General features: G+C 40.6%; 1 protein-coding gene across 1 annotated transcript in view; it reads left to right on the top strand.

Moving 5' to 3' along the window:
* Positions 1–21,029, top strand: part of MCUB (mitochondrial calcium uniporter dominant negative subunit beta) — a 91,266-nt gene that overhangs the window by 59,200 nt on the left and 11,037 nt on the right. The window contains 3 exon segments of the mRNA XM_019927793.3: positions 11,574–11,649; positions 12,163–12,333; positions 16,393–16,497. Of these exon segments, the coding sequence (XP_019783352.2) occupies positions 11,574–11,649; positions 12,163–12,333; positions 16,393–16,497 (352 nt within the window).

The following is a 21,029-nucleotide window of genomic DNA, read 5'->3' as shown; positions in this document are numbered from 1 at the left end:
GAAGCCCAAGGCCACATTTATATCACTCTAACCACTTGGCATTTAAGCCAGTGATCCTTCGTTCTCTGGACTGACCTCAGCAGAACCCCTGAAATTACATTCGTGTGTGTGTGTATGTGTGTGTATATGTATGTGTATCCCTCCCTCCCTCCCTTCGCTCCTTCTTTCCTCCTTTCTTCATTCAACAAAGTAATGCTTTTGAGAGCAAAATTCTAAAGAAGGATTACAACCCAGAAAGAAGATACTGGACTAATTTGCTTGTCCTACTCTAGTCTGTTACAAAACATATTGAAATAGTAGAGTATACTGACTGAAACATAAATTATTTACAATTAATAAATTGGTTTCAACATCATTGCATGAATGCAGTTTCTTAAGATTTGTTTGTAATAGAAGTACCTAGTATTTTATCCTTCTGGTTCAGATCACTTGTACCTGGGAGCCTTCTTTACATGGGTTTCAACAGTGTGGAGCTGGTTTTAACAGATGTTTCTATCTTCCCAGGATCCCTTCTTTACTCTTCATCTGGAAATAGAGCCCATGGCTCCCCACAGGTGTGGGCACAGTGTGTGATAACCTGAGCCAGGATCCCTTTTCCCACAGGGTGACAGTACAGCAAAGCAGTTTAAAGAGTCGGGGCTCCTAACAGCTTGACAGTGTGCTCACTGATCAGCTGTGTGACTTTAGACAGAGTACTTAATCTCCCTGTGTTCAGTATTCTGATAATTGAAAGATGGGAAATAACCTGCACACAAATGTTTATAGAAGCTTTATTCATAATTGCCAAATTCATAATTGGAAGCATTCAAGTTAAGTTAGTCAATAGATAAATTGTGGTACATCCAGACAAAGGAATATTAAAGCACTAAAAAGAAATGAGCAATATAGACAATAATGTGTTATAATCGCTGAACTTGCTAGGAGACTAGATCTTAATTATTCCCTCCACAAAAAAAGAAATGATACTTATGTGATGTGATAGAGATGCTAACTATCGCTACAGCGGCAATCATATTACAGTGTATAAATGCATCCAATCAACATGCTGCACACTTAAATTTACAGAATGTTGTATGTCAAATATATTTAAATAAAAAATTATAAAGAACAAAGAAATGAGCCATCAAGCTATGAAAGGACATGGAACAATCTTAAATGTGTATTACTAAGTGGAAGGAGCCAATCTGAAAAGGCTACATACTATATGATTCCAACTACGTGACATTCTCGAAAAGGCAAAACTATGGAGACAGTAAAAGGATCTGTCGTGGCCGGGGGTTAGAGAGGAGCAAGGGGTGAGACGAATAGGAAGAGCAGAGGATTTTTAGGGCAGTGAAGCTACTCCCTGTGATACTACGATGGTGGATGTGTCAAAACCCATAGAATGTACAGCACCAAGAGTGAACCCTAATATAAACTACGAACTTTGGGTGATAAAGGTGTTCAATATAGGTTCACGGATTGTAACAGATGTACCACTCTGGTGCTGGATGAAAGGCCAAGAGTATATGAGAACTCTGTACTCTCTGCTCAATTTTACTGTTCTAAAACTGAGCTAAAAAAAAAAAAAAGTGGGGGAGAGGCATGCAGGATTAGCCCCACAGGCTCTCGTTTGCGAACTCCAGTTCTCCAGTGACTTCGTATTATATCAGTGTTCAGTCAAGTGATAAGTGAGCACTAAATACATTTGAATGGAAAAAAGATGGGAAGTAATAGTATGTAGCTCATGCAGTTTCTATAAAGATTAAGTAAGATACTGCATGTAAAACATTTAGTATACAAAACAGGGGAGAAGAGTATCCTAAACACAGAACAGCATGTTATGCCCCTGAGATTTGAGAAACTTGTCGTGTTCTAGGAATCGAGGGATGACCGTAGGATCAGAGTAAGGAAAGCAAGGAAGAAGGGGGGAATGAGATGAGATTGGCAAGACAAGCAGTGTCTAGGTCATGTAGCATCTCATTGGCCGTGATAAGCTTTTATTCTGTTGAAGTGTGAAGGGGAATCCATTGAAGAATTTTAAGCAGAAGAATGTGGTGATACTATTTACATCTTAAGAAGATCACTTTTGATGCGTTGAGGAGGGTAGCATGGAGGAGAGCAAGGGTAGAAGCAAATGAACAAGTTTGGAAACTGCTGCAGTAGATAATGGTGGCCTGGACTGGAGCATTAACAATAAAAATGGAGAGAAATGGATGAACTATGTAGGTAGAATGGATGGGTGGATGGAATTGATGGACTCAAGAATGACTCCTGGCTTTGACTTCAACAGCCAGGGAGGTGACGGGTCAGTTATTACAGGGAAAGATGAACCAGAGGAAGGGGTTTCAGGGGGAAATCAAGAGTTTTGTTCTGGATAAATTCACTTTCAGATGTATGTGATTATGTGAGGGGAGGTGTTAGTCAAGTATTGGATGTCCTAGTCTGGACCTCAGGAGGGGTCTGGCTACGTGGTTGAGGGGCTGGAGATAGAAGCCTGTTGGTAGTATGTTGGGGTTTTTTTTTTATTATTATTGAGGTATAGTTGTACAATATTATATAAGTTTCAGGTGTACAACATAGTGATTCAAAATTCTTAAAGGTTATACTCTGGTTATAGTTATTATAAAATATTGGCTATATTCCCTGTGCTGTACAACACATCTTTGTAACTTATTTATTTTATACATAATAGTTTGTACATCTTAAGATAGGTTGTTACCCCTGTCTTGCCTGCCCCACCCCCGTTGGTACTTTGTTTGACTGAATGGGAACCTTACACTTGTACGGTGTTGTAAGTCTCAATAAAACTGGAAGAAAAACAGTTTTTTAAAGAGTGAATGGGAGTTGAAGATGAACCAGTGTAGACAAAATGAAAAGTTTGGCCAAGGAGGATGAGAGGTATTATAGCATATTTGCTGATTGTATTGAACCTGTAGAGTGTGAGAGGCAGTGATTAAGAGGGAGTTAGGATTCTGAGAAAGCTTTGCCAAGTATAAGATGGAGAACACCTGAGGAGGGATTGACCTTTGAAAATGAAGGTCACTTGACTGCAGTAGGAGGGAAGGAAGCAATGGTGGGAACAGATGGAGTTCTGTAGGTTTTATGGTGGGAAGATGAGAGCACTAAGCGTAAGAGTTGGCCACACAGGGTGGGTACACTGGGCAGGGCTTTCCAGGCAGGGATGGGAATAAGTGTGAAGGCAAGGAAGCATGAACAGTGTGCCATATTCGAGAAAGGGCAACACGCTCTGCATATCTGAACTAGAGGGTTGGGAGGGGGCCGGTGCTGGTCATGATAAGGGGAGGCGGGATAAGCGGACAAGAATCAGCTCGTGGAAAGCTTTCTTTGGAGTTGTTTCCCTTTGCAGTAGAGAACAAATAGAGGTTTTTAAATCTAGAAATAGTTTGACTTTATGTAATTTTAGAAAATTGGAGTAGATCTTAATCTGGAACAGATTGCTGGGAGAGGCCAGTTAGGAAACTGTTACAGTGATCTGGGTGAGATGATGAGGATCTAAACTAGAGCAGTGGAGGTGGGGACAGACGCGAGAGGATGGGTTTGAGAGCTCTGTAAGAAGTAGAACTAGGGTTTCCCTGGTGGCGCAGTGGTTGGGAGTCCGCCTGCCGACGCAGGGGACGCGGGTTCGTGCCCCGGTCCGGGAAGATCCCACATGCTGTGGAGTGGCTGGGCCCATGAGCCATGGCCGCTGAGCCTGCACATCCGGAGCCTGTGCTCCGCAACGGGAGAGGCCACAACAGTGAGAGGCCCGCGTACCGCAAAAAAAAAAAAAAAAAAAAGAACCAGTAGGCCCTAGTGACAGTTCAGTTGTAACTACTGGTCTACCAGCTATTTTATGGAATATTAGTTGCTTAGGATAACTCTCTAGTTATCTGCGCCTCTAATCTAATGACTAGTAATTAGTGGTGTGAGTCCATCAAGGAGAAGATCAGGCCCATGGAGGAACAAGAAAGAGCTTTGTTCAGGAGGTACTGAGCTTGAGGTACCTGCGGGCTGTCCCAGTGAAGATGTCTGGTAAGCCTGTCTGAGGATGAGCCTCCAGGGGGAAGTTTGTTGCTCCAGGGATGCTCAACCGGGTCTGTTATTGTTTGATTCTGAATCTTATGAAGATTTGCCTCTTTGGGTTCAGATTAATAATTTGGGTGTTCCACTGAGTAAAACATGAAAGAAAGAAAATGTTCCCCCCAAAGTTTGATAATACATTATCAGGATCCTAAAACTATTACTACTTTATGATCCAGTCATTCTGGAATCCACCCTAAAGAAAAAAAAATGCAAACAAAGAACTTCCCTGGTGGCGCAGTGGTTAAGAATCCACCTGCCAATACAGGGGACACGGGTTCGAGCCCTGGTCCGGGAAGATCCCACATGCCACAGAGCAACTAAGCCTGTGCGCCACAACTACTGAGCCTGCGCTCTAGAGTCCACAAGCCACAGCTACTGAGCACACGTGCCACAACTACTGAAGCCCATGCGCCTAGAGCCCATGCTCTGCAACAAGAGAAGCCACCGCAATGAGGAGCCCGCGCGCTGCAACAAAGAGTAGCCCCCTCTCGCTGCAACTAGAGAAAGCCTGCGCACAGCAATGAAGACCCGATGCATCCAAAAATAAAAAAATAAATTTATATTAAAAAATGCAAACAGATTTACGTGCAAAGATGTTTTGAATCACTTTAGTTGTAATGGTGAAAGTGAAATACAATATACATAGAAAATAAACTAGAAGGTATACGTCAGTGTTAACTGATAATTCCAGATGATGGCCTTATTGATGACTTTTATTTTTTTCTTTTTGTGAGTCTGTGATTTATAGATTTTTCTAAAATGAGCATGCATTCCTCTCTGACACAGGAAAAAAATTCATAGAAATGGTATATAAAATGGAAATGTCCAACAATAGGTATATAAATAATAAATTCTGTAGGATAAGTGGCTATGGAGCAGTTTAAATTATTTTGTTTATGAAAGTTTTTAATGAAGTAAGAAAATGCTTATAAAACATTAATGATCAGCTCTCAACTCTATGATTACATGAGCATATCTATATCTGTGGAAAGGCTGGCATAAGTCAGGGGTTGGTGGAATTGGGGATGCTCATTTTCTCTATTTTCCAAGTTTCCACAATGAGCTTTTATTGCATTTCTTTTCATCTTTTTGAAAAACTTTCTGATTTCTATAGGGTTTTTTGCTTCTTTTTTCTACTTTCCTTGAAAAAGCTTGTTCTATCCTTTTTCCTTTTCTACCACTGTAGAAACTGTACTTCAAATGGCTTCCTTTAAGTGTTTAATATACACATACTCAATTATAACTTTCCTAACAAAGTCTTAGGTTTCTCACCATCTTTGCCCTCCTCTGAACGTGACGAGGGTCTTCACAGGTTCTAAGAATCCACTGACTAGAGCATATGCCACATCTTGTTTAGCTTTCCACTTGTTTTAACACAAAAAATGGTTTAAAATTTCTTACAATAAGTAGTTTATTTACCAACATATTTTACGGCTTTGGCTTCGTATTAGTTTCCTAGGGCTTCCATAGTAAGAGTTCCTCAGATTCAGTAGCTTAAACAACAGATTGACTTTCTCACAATTCTGGAAGCCAGAAGTCCGAGGTAAAGGTGTTGGCAGGGTTGCTTTCTTCTGAGGCCTCTCTCCTTGGCTTGTGGACGGCTGCCTTCTCATTGTGTCCTCACAGGGTTTTCCTCTGTGTGCGCACGTGTCTGTGTCCAAATCTCTTTTTATAAGGACACCAGTCACATTGGATTAGCGCCCACACTCATGACCTCATTTTAACTTAATTACCTCTTTAAAATACAGTCACATTCTGAGGTCTTGGGGATGAGGACTCTGACATATGACTTTGGTGGGGAGTTGGGGACACAACTCAGCCCGTAACTGTGTTCTCCTCTATCTGGGTTTAGTTCCCTTCTCTCTAGGAGGTTCCTTAGCAAAGATGTGTGGGAAAGAAACTATGATCTCTGTACATCTGAAAATCTCTTCATTTCCTTCAACCTTAAGTAATGTTCCTAAATATAATGTTTTAGATTGATAGTTATTTTCCCTTAGCACCTTGAAGATATTCATACATTCATTTACCATGTATTTATTGAGCCCCTGTAGTATGTCAGGTACTATACTATTCCAGGTGCTGGAACTACAGTAGTCAGCCAGAGAGTATGCTCTCTAGAGGGACAAAATGAAATAGCATTTGTACAGTTGTATGAAGATAAGTTTTCATTTCTCTTGGGTAAACAGCTAGGAGTGGTATTGCTGTGTCACATGGAAGTGTGTGTTTAACTTTATAAGAATACTGCTAAAGGTTTTCCAGAAAGGTTGTACCATTTTACATTCTTGCCAGCAGTGTATGAGATTGACTGCTTTTTAAAGGTTTAAAGTTTCTGTATCTTTCTGTGTTGTACCTGGGTGAAATATTGTCTAATTCACTAGTTTTCTTTTCTATTGACTTTATCTAGTCTAGAATTTATTTAGTTCATTAAAGCTGGGTTTTTTACATGTATATAGATTTTCTCCATTTTTGCCTAAGAAATCCCTAATTAGTTGATCCAAGTTACTAATTTTTGTTTTATTTCTACCAGTTTAGTATCATAATTTCTTATTGATTTTCTGGAGGCTAATTCTCCTTTTTATCTCTTTGAAGACTCCAAATATAATTTGTGTTAAAGTCAGTTTTGGACGACTCTCTTATTTTTATTTTCCCTAAGTGGAATTAAGGGAAATCGTCTAAATAAATTTGTTGGTTCCTTCTTAGCATTTAATTTCTCATATAGTAAAATTCTGGACTACAGACTCTAAGTAGGAGTTTATTTTTCATTCTGTACTCACCCCTTTCTGGCTAGTAATTTTATATTGCCTCCAACCGGGCTTTTGTGGCCAGAGCTCAGAATTGGTTCTTAAAGTGCCACCTTAAGGTCCCTGTCCGGGGAGGTTGCTGTGATACTGGTGATATCACAGATTAAGTCATCAAATCACTGGAAAGCTTGGCTTGATCTTGCCATGGGCTACTTTAGTCTGTCCTACCCAAAAAGAGTCAAACTCTTAGTTACGTCTTCTGTTCTGGACTATTAACAGATAATTTTTGGGAAAAGGTAAAAATACGACTCTCATACAGTTATAAGAATGAACATGCATCAAAGAATTTATTTTACTCTTACGATATGAAGGAAACCAGGCAGATGTAATATCCAGTTAAAAGGAAAAATCAAAACAGCACAAATTTATGTGGAGAAAAGAATGTTAAGATGAATGCAGGTAGAGATAAAACCAGTGTTTGGGTTAGTGTGGGGTGTCAATTACATCACTGCCAGATTGGACAAAAGTGACATACCTGTCAGTTACCTACAGCTCACAAGTAGTTCCAAAATGGCTTCAGACCAGTGAACAGGACTAGAACGTGATAACTTGAAAAAGTGTGCTGTGCACTATGAACAACAGTCAAGACATGGAAACAACCTGAGCGTCCATCGACAGAGGAATGGATAAAGATGTGGTGCATATATACAGTGGAGTATTACTCAGACATTTCTCCAAAGAAGATATACAGATGGCCAAGAGGCACATGAAAAGATGCTTAACATCACTAGTTATTAGAGAAATGCAAGTCAAAACTACAGTGAGATATCACCTCACACCAGTCAGAATGGCCATCATCAAAAAAGCTGCAAACAATAAATGCTGGAGAGGGCATGGAGAAAAGGGAACCCTCCTACACTGGTAGGAATGTAAATTGGTACAGCCACTATGGAGAACAGTATGGAGGTTCCTTAAAAAACTGAAAATAGAGCCAGCGTATGATCCAGCAATCCCAGTCTTGGGTATACGTCCAGAGGAAAACATGGTTCGGAAGGATACATGCACCTCAATGTTCATCGCCACTGTTTACAACAGCCAAGACGTGGAAGCGACCTGAATGTCCACTGACAGATAAGTAGGTACATGTATATGATGAAATATTACTCAGCCATTAAAAAGAATGAAATAATGCCATTTGCAGCAAAATGGATGGACCTGGAGATTATCATACTAAGTGAATAAGTCAGACAGAGAAAGACAAATATCATAAGATATCGCTTATATGTGGAATCTAATAAAGAAAAGATACAAATGAACTTATCTACAAAACAGAAACAGACTTACAGACTTAGAGAATGAATTATCAAATTTATCATTACCAGGGGAAGGGGTGGGGGAAGGGATAGATTGAGAGTCTGGGATTGACATGTACGCACTGCTGTATTTAAAATAAAATGCCTTTCCTGAAAAGAAAAAAGTCTACAAATAACAAATGCTGGAGAGGGTGTGGTGAAAAGGGAGCCCTCCTACACTGGTGGTGGGAATGTAAGTTGGTAAAGCCACTGTGGAGAACAGTATGGAGGTTCCTCAGAAAACTGAAAATAGAATTACCATATGATCCAGCAACCCCACTCCTGCGTATATATCCAGATGAAATTATAATTCAAAAAGATACATGGGGCTTCCCTGGTGGCGCAGTGGTTGAGAATCTGCCTGCCAATGCAGGGGACACGGGTTCGAGCCCTGGTCTGGGAAGATCCCACATGCCGCAGAGCAACTGGGCCCATGAGCCACAATTACTGAGCCTGCGCATCTGGAGCCTGTGCTCCACAACAAGAGAGGCCGTGATAGAGGCCCACGCACCGCGATGAAGAGCAGCCCCCGCTTGCCACAACTAGAGAAAGCCCTCGCACAAAAATGAAGACCCAACACAGCCATAAATAAAAAATAAATAAAGCAAAACTGTCAACAAGTAAAAATAAAATAAACTCTATAAGAAAAAAGATACATGCACCCCTATGTTCATAGCAGCACTATTTAGAATAGCCAAGACATGAAAACAACCTAAATGTCCATCAGCAGATGAATGGATAAAGAAGATGTGGTACATATGCACAGTGGAATACTACTTAGCCATAAAAAATGAAATAATGCCGTTTGCAGAAACAATGGATGCAGCTAGAGATTATAATACTAAGTGAAGTAAGTCAGAAAGAGAAAGACAAATACCGTATGATATCACTTATATGTGGAATGAACATTCTTTCCTTTCCCTTTCCCTTTCCTTTCTGCCAAACTCGTCCCCTTCTTTTTCTCACAACCCGTTTCTTCCTGAACCCTCTGCCTGTCAAAGATCATGGCAGCTGGTATGTCTTGAAGCTGGAATTCCAGCTTAGTTCTGATAGCAAAGCCTGTGCCCTTCGCACTCAACCATCATGACTCTGCAGGAAGACTTAGGAAATGGCCTTTGAGCTGGGCCTGGAGGGAATGACAGGGTTTGTTAGGCAGAAGTGGATAAAGAAGGCGACACTTTAATACGTCGGTGGCACACAGCTCGTCTGCCTGGGGCCTAAGCTCCTGCCGTAAGAGAACAGTAAGTGGTGGAGCTGTGGAGGGGAGGTGGCCTATACTGCTCATGTGGGGCGCGTAGACCCTACCTTATACTTGCTTGACTCTTTGTTTAATTTTTATATCTGCTCTGCAAGATAGATGTTGTTATCCCCACCTAACCCATCAGAGAACAAAAGCACAGTCCTGTGACTTATCTGTGATCTCCAGCTATTAAGTGGCTAAACTGAGTTTAGAACTCCGGAGTCACTGTTCTTTCTACTTTATATAAACTGTTGAAGTCCCTGGGGTTTTAAGCAGTGTGTGAAGTGATTAGAATTGTATTTAGGAAAAAGATGTGATAAAAGAGAAGCCTGAGTCACCTTTTGACCTGATACTGAGTATCATTTGAAGGCAGTAACCCTTGTCCCAGCACTAAAATTTAGAGTTCAAAGTGATTCTATGCAGAAGATTAGAAATAGTGCCCTGAAGGCCTCAGAGGGTCTGCTAGAACCCAGCTACTCAAAAGGGTGACCTTCACACCTGTAACTTCAGTATAACCCTGGGGCTTATTAAAAATGCAAATTCTCATACCCCTACCTCAGACTTACTAGATCAAAAATCTAGTAAAGGTGGAGTCCAGGAAGCTGTGTTTTTAACAAGCCCTGTCTATTTAGCAGTGGACAGTATTGTAGTAGCCAGGTGATTCTTAGGTATGCAAAAGCTTGAGAAGGCTTTAATATTCTTCCCTGGCCACTCTGCCTTCTTTCAACATTTCCTGGTTGTCAAGCGGTTGCCTCTAAAATGATAATTGTAGTAGAGAAACTTCATCAGCACATTAAATGGTAAGTACTTTATGAGCAGGAATTATCATCTTTGGCATCTAGGAATTTGACTTATAAACTGTCTTTAGCATTATATAAACTCTAGCATAAATTTTAACTCAACGTGTAAAGGTGGCAGTGTATGGAAAAAAGTTTGGAAGGATACACACCAAACCACTGTTAAAGAAGAAGTTATTCATGACACTTGTTAAGGAATGTAAGGTAGACTTTATTCTGGGGGACTGCTACAGTGGGGTTTTGTAATAGGGGAGAGAGATTGGGCTCATCCCTTTCACAACTGGGAACAGTGGGGATTTATATCCAACGAGCAGAGTTGGAGGGGCAGTGGATGGGAATACTAAGAGGATGGAGTAATTCTTTGCTCACCTGACCTAGCAGGATTCTTGTTGAAGACAGATTAGGGTGATCAGATAATACCTGGGGAATAGTGGAGGATGAGGAATTTGATCAGACCCTGAGGGTTGGGGGGTTCTGGCTAAACTAACTCAACAACATTCTTGCTAAAGCTGGCCTCCTGGAGGACATGCACAAGGATGGGGCTTAGTCAGGCTTAGAGGACACTGACTAAAGTTTGGTTGAGGAGGGAGTCTTTGTCACCACTGCCATGATTAATACAGGGCTTCTCTGGTGGAGCAGTGGTTAAGAATCTGCCTGCCAGTGCAGGGGACATGGGTTCAAGCCCTGGTCCGGGAAGATCCCACATGCCATGGAGCAACTAAAGCCCGTGCGCCACAACTACTGAGCCTGCGCTCTAGAGCCCGCGAGCCACAACTACTGAGCCTGTGCGCCTAGAGCCCGTGCTCCGCAACAAGAAGCCCGCACACTGCAACGAAGAGTAGCCCCTGCTCGCCACAACTAGACAAAGCCCGTGCACAGCAACAAAGACCCAACACAACCAAAAAAAAAAATTAATTAATTAATTTAAAAAAACCCCACCAATACAAACCCTAAAAATACATCCCATAGTAAGGTAGCCATTCAGATGTTCTAGACCCAGCAGTGCCGTCCAGTAGAACTTTCTGTGATGATGGAAATGATCTATTTCTGTGCTGTCCAATACGGTAGCTACTAGACCCAGAGCTATAGAGCAGTTGAAATGTGGCAAAGGTGACTGACTGTGAGAAACTGAATTTTTAGTGTTATTTAATTTTAATTGATTTAACTTTAAATGGCTGCATGTGACTAGTGGCTCGCATATGGGACAACACAGTCAGAAAGGTCTAGTGAGCTTCTCTAAGGGCTTACCTGGGTATGTGTGGGACGCTGAAGTTTTCGTCATGCTTGCCATGCAACGTTAAAACAGTCTTCAAGTACAGACACTTATTTCAGCTTTCCCACTTTTCCTAAAAGAAAAAAAATCATTTTTTTCTTACAGGTTTTGTGTGAGAAACTGTGTGGAAATCTGAAATTGTATCAGTCAAATCTTTATAGTACAGTGGGGCCATCTGACGGTAAGTTTTCTTATCACTTCTTTGATTCCCCATGCTAATTTATTTCCAGTCTTCCAAATAAAGTGAGAAGTGTGAGTTTTGAGCAAAACAGACTTTTCTTGTATTGCCCTTCCCACCCCCCCTCGGAGTTCAGTTCCTTCCTTTTCTGCTCCCATAAGATCTCTGATGTCTTTTGGCAAACTCCCACTCCAGCAATCAAAGGAGTTACAGATGACTTAGAAGCAGTTTCTGCCCTCAATAAGTTTTTACCTAGGAAGACTCTAAGCAGATAATTATAATAAAGTGTGATACATGCTTAATAAAATGTTATAGAATGGGGGGAATATGTAAACTAGTATAATGAAGGCACTGTAGGCGTGATGTAAATGATTATAGGCATTCAGAGGGTTATGAATTCCATAGGCATCCCTTCCAGAATTTTTGTAGTTAATAATCTTTTAATAATAATTTTAACAGTTATTTTTAAAGGAAATGTTATCCATCCTCTATTACCATCTTTTTTTTTCTTAACAGAAATCACAATTAATTATAAACATGGCCTTCCCTTGGTAACACTTACTTTGCCGTCCAGAAAAGAGCGCTGTCAGTTTGTAGTCAAACCAATGTTATCAACGGTTGGTTCATTCCTTCAGGACCTACAAAATGAAGATAAAGGTATCAGAACGGCTGCCATCTTCACAGCAGGTATATATATGTTTTCTTCAACTTTGTCTTTTTCTCTTCTTCTGAACCTTTGTTTTGGTTCTTTACTTTTCTAGAAACTTGATTCTTTAATTCATTATATAATAAATGGTTGGCAGTTACTGAGTCCGTCACTTTTGAACATCAGTAATATAAAAAAAATTAACCCTATTGAATAAAAAAGAAATGGAATAAGTTTATGCATGTTTTGGTTACTTATTTCATAAACTTAGCCCCCAGATTTTTCTCTGAGAAAATTTTAATGACACAGTCATTAGTGTCTAATTTTCTGTAAGAAATTTGAATAATTAGAAAATGAAATGCAGGCTCAATGATTGAAATAGCCAGTGAATAACTAAAATACACAAATAGTTCATTAACCTTTGTTATAAAGCAGTTATAGTCTAGCGTGTTTTCTGACGAATTAGTTCTCAGGAAAGTATGTGTGTGTGTGTGTGTGTGTGTGTGTGTGTGTGTGTGTGTGTGTATAAATATATATATATATATATATATATATATATATATATATATATATATATAGTTTAATACCAGCAGAGGTGGTTAATCACATAGACATTTAAAATTTAGGATATAGCTTTTATGTTTTCATGGTCTGAGGACATAAAAGGACGTCCTCCTGCCCCTAAAAGAGAATAAAGAATTCTTTACCCCAGTCCAATATACAGAGGCTACTATAAATATAAATAAGTGAATAAATTTGCACTGTTATTTTATTGTAGTATTACATACTTAGAATAAACTTATTTAAAAGTTAATGATTAATATTGCAGTTTTGAAAGGGAAATTAACATTCTTCTTCCCTATCCAAGTTCAGAACCAATTAAGAGGTAGACATGGAAGTTGGAAAAATAGAGATTAAAGAATTTATTTACTCAACAAATATTGAGCACCTAACAAATGTTGACCTGAAACAAAGAGACTGCCAGATATTTCTCCAGCAAAGATGGATTTATTGCAGATCAGCAGAGAATTGCAATTCAGGGTCTGCAACCGTGGTGAGCCACATGTGAGGACTTGCAGGACAAGGGGAGGAGACCGCTTTTATAGAGGAAAAGGAAGTGAGTAGGGCTATAGTAAACAAACAGTCCATGGCTTTTCATTGGCTGAGTCCTTGCTGGGAAAGAAGAGGAGTCTTTCTTCTTCCTGTTGGGCTCTGCTGTCCTCACAGGGTGTGAGAGCTCCCCCTTCTGGTCTCTGGACTCTATTTAATTGAGGTTTCTGTGTATTAATTTTTTTACACTAACATATGCCAGGCACTGTTCTAGATGCTAGGGATAGAGCAAAGAACAACAGAGATTAAAACTCCTGTTCTTAGGGAGCTTACATTTTAAGAGGAGAAAGAAACAAGGTAAAGAAATAAAATATATAATATGTTAGATAATTAGTGTTACAGTCAAAAATAAAGCAGAGTGATGGGGGGTGGGAGTTGTGTGTGTTGGTGGGAGGTGCTCACTCAGGTCACATTTAGGTGAAGACCTGGAAGAGGTGAGAGAAGATGTAGATGGAGACCAGGAAGAGATGAGAGAAGATATAGATGGGAAGAGAGCTCTCCAGGCAGAGGTCCTGAGGTGGGAGCTAACTCCACCCTCAACTGAAAAGGGAGGGAGCTGGGTCCAAGTAGGAGGGGATGGGCAGGTTAGGGAAAGCCTTGTTGTAGGTTATTGTAAGGAATTTGGATTTAACCGGAAGGGGAGTTTCTTCTTGCTAAAACCAGGATCAAAGAAAGGTTTTAGTACCGTGACCACAGTGGCCTAATACTTCATCCCTGACTGGACCGACATTCCCGCCCCCCAGTCACAGGAACATCGAAACCCCTGGGCCTTCCCTGCAGGTCAGGGCCTGCCTTCCTCAGAGCAGGGAAGTGCAAACCCAGAACTCAGAAGGGCTCTGAGCACAGTGCTTGCCTGAAATAGGTTAAAACATTGATGTGTACCCTGCTTGTTTCTAAAAAAATAATTTGAGTAGCTTTGAAACATAAAACACAGAGAAAACCCCTAGAAATCATAGAGTAAAGGGGCTCTTTGGACTGAGTGAAAACGCTGTGTTGGGGTTCATATCAGTACTTGCCCAAGAATAAGTGAAAAATTCATCACTGTATCGTTACCTCCTTAAAAGTGTTTCACATCAATCTCTTGCTGTTCCTAGAATAGCATAAAGGATAATGTAGTACTTCAACTGAGAAATCATACTCAGTTGATTTCTTTTTATAATAATATTTTAAGGAGCAGGTGTGAAGTCATTTAAATGTAAATTTTTAAATGACACTTGCAAAGTCAGATACAAGGATTTGGTGTGTTGCTGATCTTTTTAAAAAGAGGCTCTGTGGGTGGAATTTGCCTGCATTTAATTTGGGCTTGAAAAGAGTGTTCTAAGCTTGTCACAGTTTTGCCCACAGTGTGGGCTGAGTTATTTGGCAATTCCTGGGAAGATGATCTCACCGCAGCTGATGAACAGGAACCCAAACAGCCAAATTCTAGGAACAGCCCCAGGTGCAGCCTTGACTTGCTGCCTTCTGAACAAAAGAACTGCTGAGAGCCAGACAGGAGGCAGGCAAGCAGGTTCTCCCTGATTTTACTAGCAGTATTACTGTTGTCACGCATATCCGGTTGAATGCAGCCAAGCGATGCCAGGCCAGGCGAAAATATACATCCTGGACTCTGTATCGCGTAATTATATGTAGACCGTTCCGAAAGAAGAATGATAGAAACCCCTGCCAGCGCCAGTTTTTTGCTTACTGTTCAGTGAGTTTGAATCTTAACACCTGGGTTACATGAAAGTTCAAAAATATAACAGCAAAAGCTAGGCTATATAAGAGGCTGTGCGAAGCATGCTGACTCTGACATCCTCCTAGAGATTTTTTTTTTTTTTTTTCTGAACTGTTCCTGGGATATTTGAAATCACTATTAGAATCTCTCCACCTCTAGGAAATACACCGCACAAGTGCAGATTTACTCCTTCGGTTCAGCTATGTTTGTCGCTCTCCCTGCCACCCCCAGCCACTTGCAGTTTTGCCTCTTGTGGTCTTAGCTCGGCTAGAAAGGGAGGGAGCCCTGTGTGGCGGTGGTTGCGGTGCTACCAAGTTTCAGTCAACGCACATCACTCCCCCTTAGCGGCTAAAAGTAAGAGAGAGGCGGGCTTCCACAAACATTCCTGCCCACGTGCCTCCACAGAGCGGTTAGGCGCGTTTGGCTGCAAGCCGCCGAAATGGGCTCTGACTAAGCAGGGGTGTGTGTCAGCAGGCTCTCTGACTGGAACTGAAAGAAAGCCAGGCCCAGAAGAGGGCAGGAGGGTTTCCCTGGCGGCGCAGTGGTTAGGAATCCGCCTGCCAATGCAGGGGACGTGGGTTCGAGCCCCGGTCCGGGAAGATCCCACATGGAGCAACTAAGCCCGTGCGCCACAACTACTGAGCCCGCACTCTAGAGCCCGTGAGCCACAACTACTGAGCCCACGTGCCACAACTACTAGAGCCCGTGCTCCACAACAAGAGAAGCCACGACAATGAGAAGCCTGCGCACCGCAACGAAGAGTAGCCCCCTCTCGCCGCAACTAGAGAAAGCCTGCGCGCAGCAACGGAGACACAACGCAGCCAAAAATAAATAAATTTTAAAAAATAAAAAAAAAAAGAAAGAAGAGGGTAGGAGCTGAAGAAGGACGTGAGTAGAGAGGTTAGGCTGGGAACGGCCTGATGGGCTTTGCTGCCAACACCCTCAGCCCCTCCGCCGTCACCTGCACTGCTCTGGCCTTGCATGACCGTCCGCAGGTACAGTCCCACGAGGGACGTCAGCCTGGGTCCCAGCGCCGCCGACAGAGTGGGAGATGGGGTGCCTGCCTGCTCTTCTTGGTCCACTGTAATGAGCAGTAGAGCAGCAAGAGAGGATTCCCTCCCGGCGGGAACAGTATCAGGTATGGGAAAGCCCCCCACCCCAGAACAGACAGATGTCCACTACTGTATTGTAGAGACCTGGATTAGCAAGTGTTTTTCCATATGTTGAAACATGGTTCTTACTGTTGTAAAACAAGGACTTATTTTTGCATTTTCAGATGGCAGTGAAATTGCAGCTTCAACCTTGATGGAAATCTTGCTAATGAATGATTTTAGACTTGTCATTAATAAAATCACATACGATGTACAGTGCCCTAAGAAAGGTAAGAAACACAGCTATGCAAGTATCTTAACACTTCCCTTTCGCTGTGGGCCTTTTTCAGGGAGCAGCCTTATCCTAAGAATTTGTTTTAGTTAACCAAATGACCAAGAAGGCTTTGGAGAGCCAATGTGTAAGCTTTTCTAGCAAGGGTAGAAATGATTGGTAGAAGTCATCTGTCAGAGCTTTTAGGCTCATATACTCTTTTTAGACTTTTAAGGCTTCATTTTAAGGATCTTGAATGCTTAATCTGACATTATTGGGTTAAGAAGAAGTGGACCTGAAAATCAGGAACTCAAGTGTATACCGTTGTACAGGTCTTCACTTTTTTTTTTTTTTTAAGTAGGTTTTCTTTTTTCTAGCCAGTTTCAGGTTCACAGCGTGGTGGAGCAGAGAGCAGAGAGTTCCCATGAGCTCCACCCCTTCCCCACAGCCTCCCCCACTATCAAGCGCTGGAGTGGAACATTTTCTGTTGTCTGGGCCAAAACATTTGTTCGGTTTCTTCCGTTCGATGGCTCTAGTAGCACATAGCTGTCTTTCATTCATTCAAAACAATTTTGTTAGATTGTATTGTGACAGCTGTCATATCAGCATGCATTTAAAAAAAGACTTATCAAAATTGGTGAATTTGCGCTTCCCTGGTGGTGCAGTGGTTGAGAGTCCACCTGCCGATGCAGGGGACACGGGTTCGTGCCCCGGTCCGGGAAGATCCCACATGCCGTGGAGCGGCTGGGCCCGTGAACCATGGCCGCTGAGCCTGCGCGTCCGGAGCCTGTGCTCCGCAACGGGAGAGGCCACAACAGTGAGAGGCCCGCGTACCGCAAAAAAAAAAAAAAAAAAAAAAGGAAAATTGGTGAATTTTTGTGTAGCCATTTTAATATGGAAGCTGGAAGGAAAAAAGCAACATTTTCAGCATATTATGCTTTATTATTTCAAGAAAGGTAAAAACGCAACTGAAACGCAAAAAAAAGATTTGTGCAGTGTATGGAGAAGTGCTGTGACTGATCAAACATGTGAAAAGTGGTTTGTGAAGTTTCGTGCTGGAGATTTCTCTCTGGACAATGCTCCATGGTTGGGTAGACCAGTTGAAGTTGATAGCGATCAAATTGAAGCAATAATTGAGAACAGTCAACGTTATACCACTCGGGAGATAGCCGACATACTCAAAATATCCAAATCAAGTGTTTAAAATAATCTGCACCATCTTGGTTACGTTAATCGCTTTGATGTTTGGGTTCCACATAAGTTAAGCGAAAAAAACCTTCTTGACCATATTTCCACATGTGATTCTCTACTGAAATGTAATGAAAACGTTCCATTTTTATCTTTTTTTTTAATTTTTGAATTTTATTTTATTTATTTTTTTATACAGCAGGTTCTTATTACTTATCCATTTTATACATATTAGTGTATATATGTCCCAATCTCCCAATTCATCACACCACCACCATCCCCTGCCCGGCCGCTTCCCCCCTTGGTGTCCATACGTTCGTTCTCTACATCTGTGTCTCAATTTCTGCCCTGAAAACCGGTTCATCTGTACCATTTTTCTAGATTCCACATATATGCATTAATATACGATATTTGTTTTTCTCTTTCTGACTTACTTCACTCTGTATGATGGTCTCTAGATTCATCCACATCTCTACAAATGACCCAATATCGTTCCTTTTTATGGTGAGTAATATTCCATGGTATATATGTACCACATCTTCTTTATCCATTCGTCTGTTGATGGGCATTTAGGTTGCTTCCATAACCTGGCTATTGTAAATAGTGAACATTGGGGTGCATGTGTCTTTTTGAATTATGGTTTTCTCTGGGTATATGCCCAGTAGTGGGATTGCTGGGTCATATGGTAATTCTCTTTTTAGTTTTTTAAGGAACCACCGTACTGTTCTGCATAGTGGCTGTATCAATTTACATTCCCACCAACAGTGCAAGAGGGTTCCCTTTTCTCCACACCCTTTCCAGCATTTGTTGTTTGTAGATTTTCTGAAGATGCCCATTCTAACTGATGTGAGGTGATACCTCACTGTAGTTTTGATTTGCATTTCTCTAATAATCAGTGGTGTTGTGCAGCTTTTCATGTGCCTCTTGGCCATCTGTATGTCTTCTTTGGAGAAATGTCTATTTAGGTCTTCTGCCCATTTTTGGATTGGGTTGTTTGTTTTTTTAATAATGAGCTGCATGAGCTGTTTATATATTTTGGAGAGTAATCCTTTGTCTGTTGATTCGTTTGCAAATATTTTCTCCCATTCTGTGGGTTGCCTTTTCGTCTTGTTTGTAGTTTCCTTTGCTTTGCAAAAGCTTCTAAGTTTCATTAGGTCCCATTTGTTTATTTTTGTTTTTATTTCTGTTACTCTAGGAGGTGGATCAAAAAAGATCTTGCTGTGATTTATGTCAGAGTGTTCTTCCTATGTTTTCCTCTGAGAGTTTTATAGTGTCGTATCTTACATGTAGGTCTCTAATCCATTTTGAGTTTATTTTTGCGTATGGTGTTAGGGAGAGTTCTAATTTCATTCTTTTACATGTAGCTGTCCAGTTTTCGCAGCACGACTTATTGAAGAGACTGTCTTTTCTCCATTGTATATCCTTGCCTCCTTTGTCATAGATTAGTTGACCATAGATGTGTGGGTTTATGTGTGGGCTTTCTATCTTGTTCCATTGATCTGTATTTCTGTTTTTGTGCCAGTACCATATTGTCTTGATTACTGTAGCTTTGTAGTATAGACTGAAGTCAGGAACTCTGATTCCTCCAGCTCCGTTTTTTTCCCTCAAGACTGCTTTGGCTTTCGGGGTCTTTTGTGTCTCCATAGAAATTTTAAGATTTTTTGTTCTAGTTCTGTAAAAAAATGCCATTGGTAATTTGATAGGGATTGCATTGAATCTGTAGATTGCTTTGGGCAGTACAGTCATTTTCACAATGTTGATTCTTCCAATCCAAGAACATGGTATATCTCTCCATCTGTTGGTATCATCTTTAATTTCTTTCATCAGTGTCTTAAAGTTTTCTGCGTACAGGTCTTTTGTCTCCCTAGGTAGGTTTATTCCTAAGTATTTTATTCTTTTTGTTGCAGTGGTAAATGGGAGTGTTTCCTTAATTTCTCTTTCAGATTTTTCATCATTAGTGTATAGGAATGCAAGAGATTTCTGTGCATTAATTTTATATCCCGCAACTTTACCAGATTCATTGATTAGCTCTAGTCGTTTTCTGGTGGCATCTTTAGTATTCTCTACGTATAGTACAATGTCATCTGCAGACAGTGACAGTTTTACTTCTTCTCTTCCAATTTGTATTCCTTTTATTTCTTTTTCTTCTCTGATTGCCATGGCTAGGACTTCCAAAACTATGTTGAATAATAGTGGTGAGAGTGGACATCCTTGTCTTGTTCCTGATCTTAGAGGAAATGCTTTCAGTTTTTCACCATTGAGAATGATGTTTGCTGTGGGTTTGTCATATATGGCCTTTATTATGTTGAGGTAGGTTCCCTGTCTGCCCACTTTCTGAGGAGTTTTTATCATAAATGGGTGTTGAATTGTGTCGAAAGCTTTTTCTGCATCTGTTGAGATGATCATATGGTTTTTATTCTTCAATTTGTTAATATGGTGTATCACATTGATTGATTTGCATATATTGAAGAATCCTTGCATCCCTGGGATAAATCCCACTTGATCATGGTGTGTGATCCTTTTAATGTGTTGTTGGATTCTGTTTGCTACTATTTTGTTGAGGATTTTTGCATCTATATTCATCAGTGATATTGGTCTGTAATTATCTTTTTTTGTAGTATCTTTGTCTGGTTTTGGTATCAGGGTGATGGTGGTCTCATAGAATGAGTTTGGGAGTGTTCCTCCCTCTGCCATATTTTGGAAGAGTTTGAGAAGGATGGGTGTTAGCTTTTCTCTAAATGTTTGATAGAATTCACCTGTGAAGCCATCTGGTCCTGGACTTTTGTTTGCTGGAAGACTTTTAATCACAGATTCAATTTCATTACTTGTGATTGGTCTGTTCTTATTTTCTATTTCTTCCTGGTTCATTCTTGGAAGGTTATACCTTTCTAAGAATTTGTCCATTTCTTCCAGATTGTCCATTTTATTGGCATAGAGTTCCTTGTAGTAGTCTCTTAGGATTCTTTGTATTTCTGTGGTGTCTGTTGTAACTTCTTTTTCATTTCTAATTTTATTGATTTGAGTCCTCTCCCTCTTTTTCTTGATGAGTCTGGCTAAAGGTTTATCAATTTTGTTTATCTTCTTAAAGAACCAGCTTTTACTTTTATTGATCTTTGCTATTGTCTTCTTTGTTTCTATTTCATTTATCTCTGCTCTGATCTTTATGATTTCTTTCCTTCTGCTAACTTTGGGTTTTGTTTGTTCTTCTTTCTCTAGTTCCTTTAGGTCTAAAGTTAGGTTGTTTATTTGAGATGTTTCTTGTTTCTTGAGGTAGGCTTCTATAGCTATAAACTTCCCTCTTAGTACTGCTTTTGCTGCATCCCACAGGTTTTGGATCATCATGTTTTCATTGTCATTTGTCTC

This window comes from Tursiops truncatus, chromosome 5 (genome assembly GCF_011762595.2).
Source record: "Tursiops truncatus isolate mTurTru1 chromosome 5, mTurTru1.mat.Y, whole genome shotgun sequence".
Taxonomy (NCBI): domain Eukaryota; kingdom Metazoa; phylum Chordata; class Mammalia; order Artiodactyla; family Delphinidae; genus Tursiops; species Tursiops truncatus.
The sequence above is the reverse complement of the archived record's forward strand: the minus strand, read 5'-3'. Positions and strand labels throughout refer to the sequence as shown.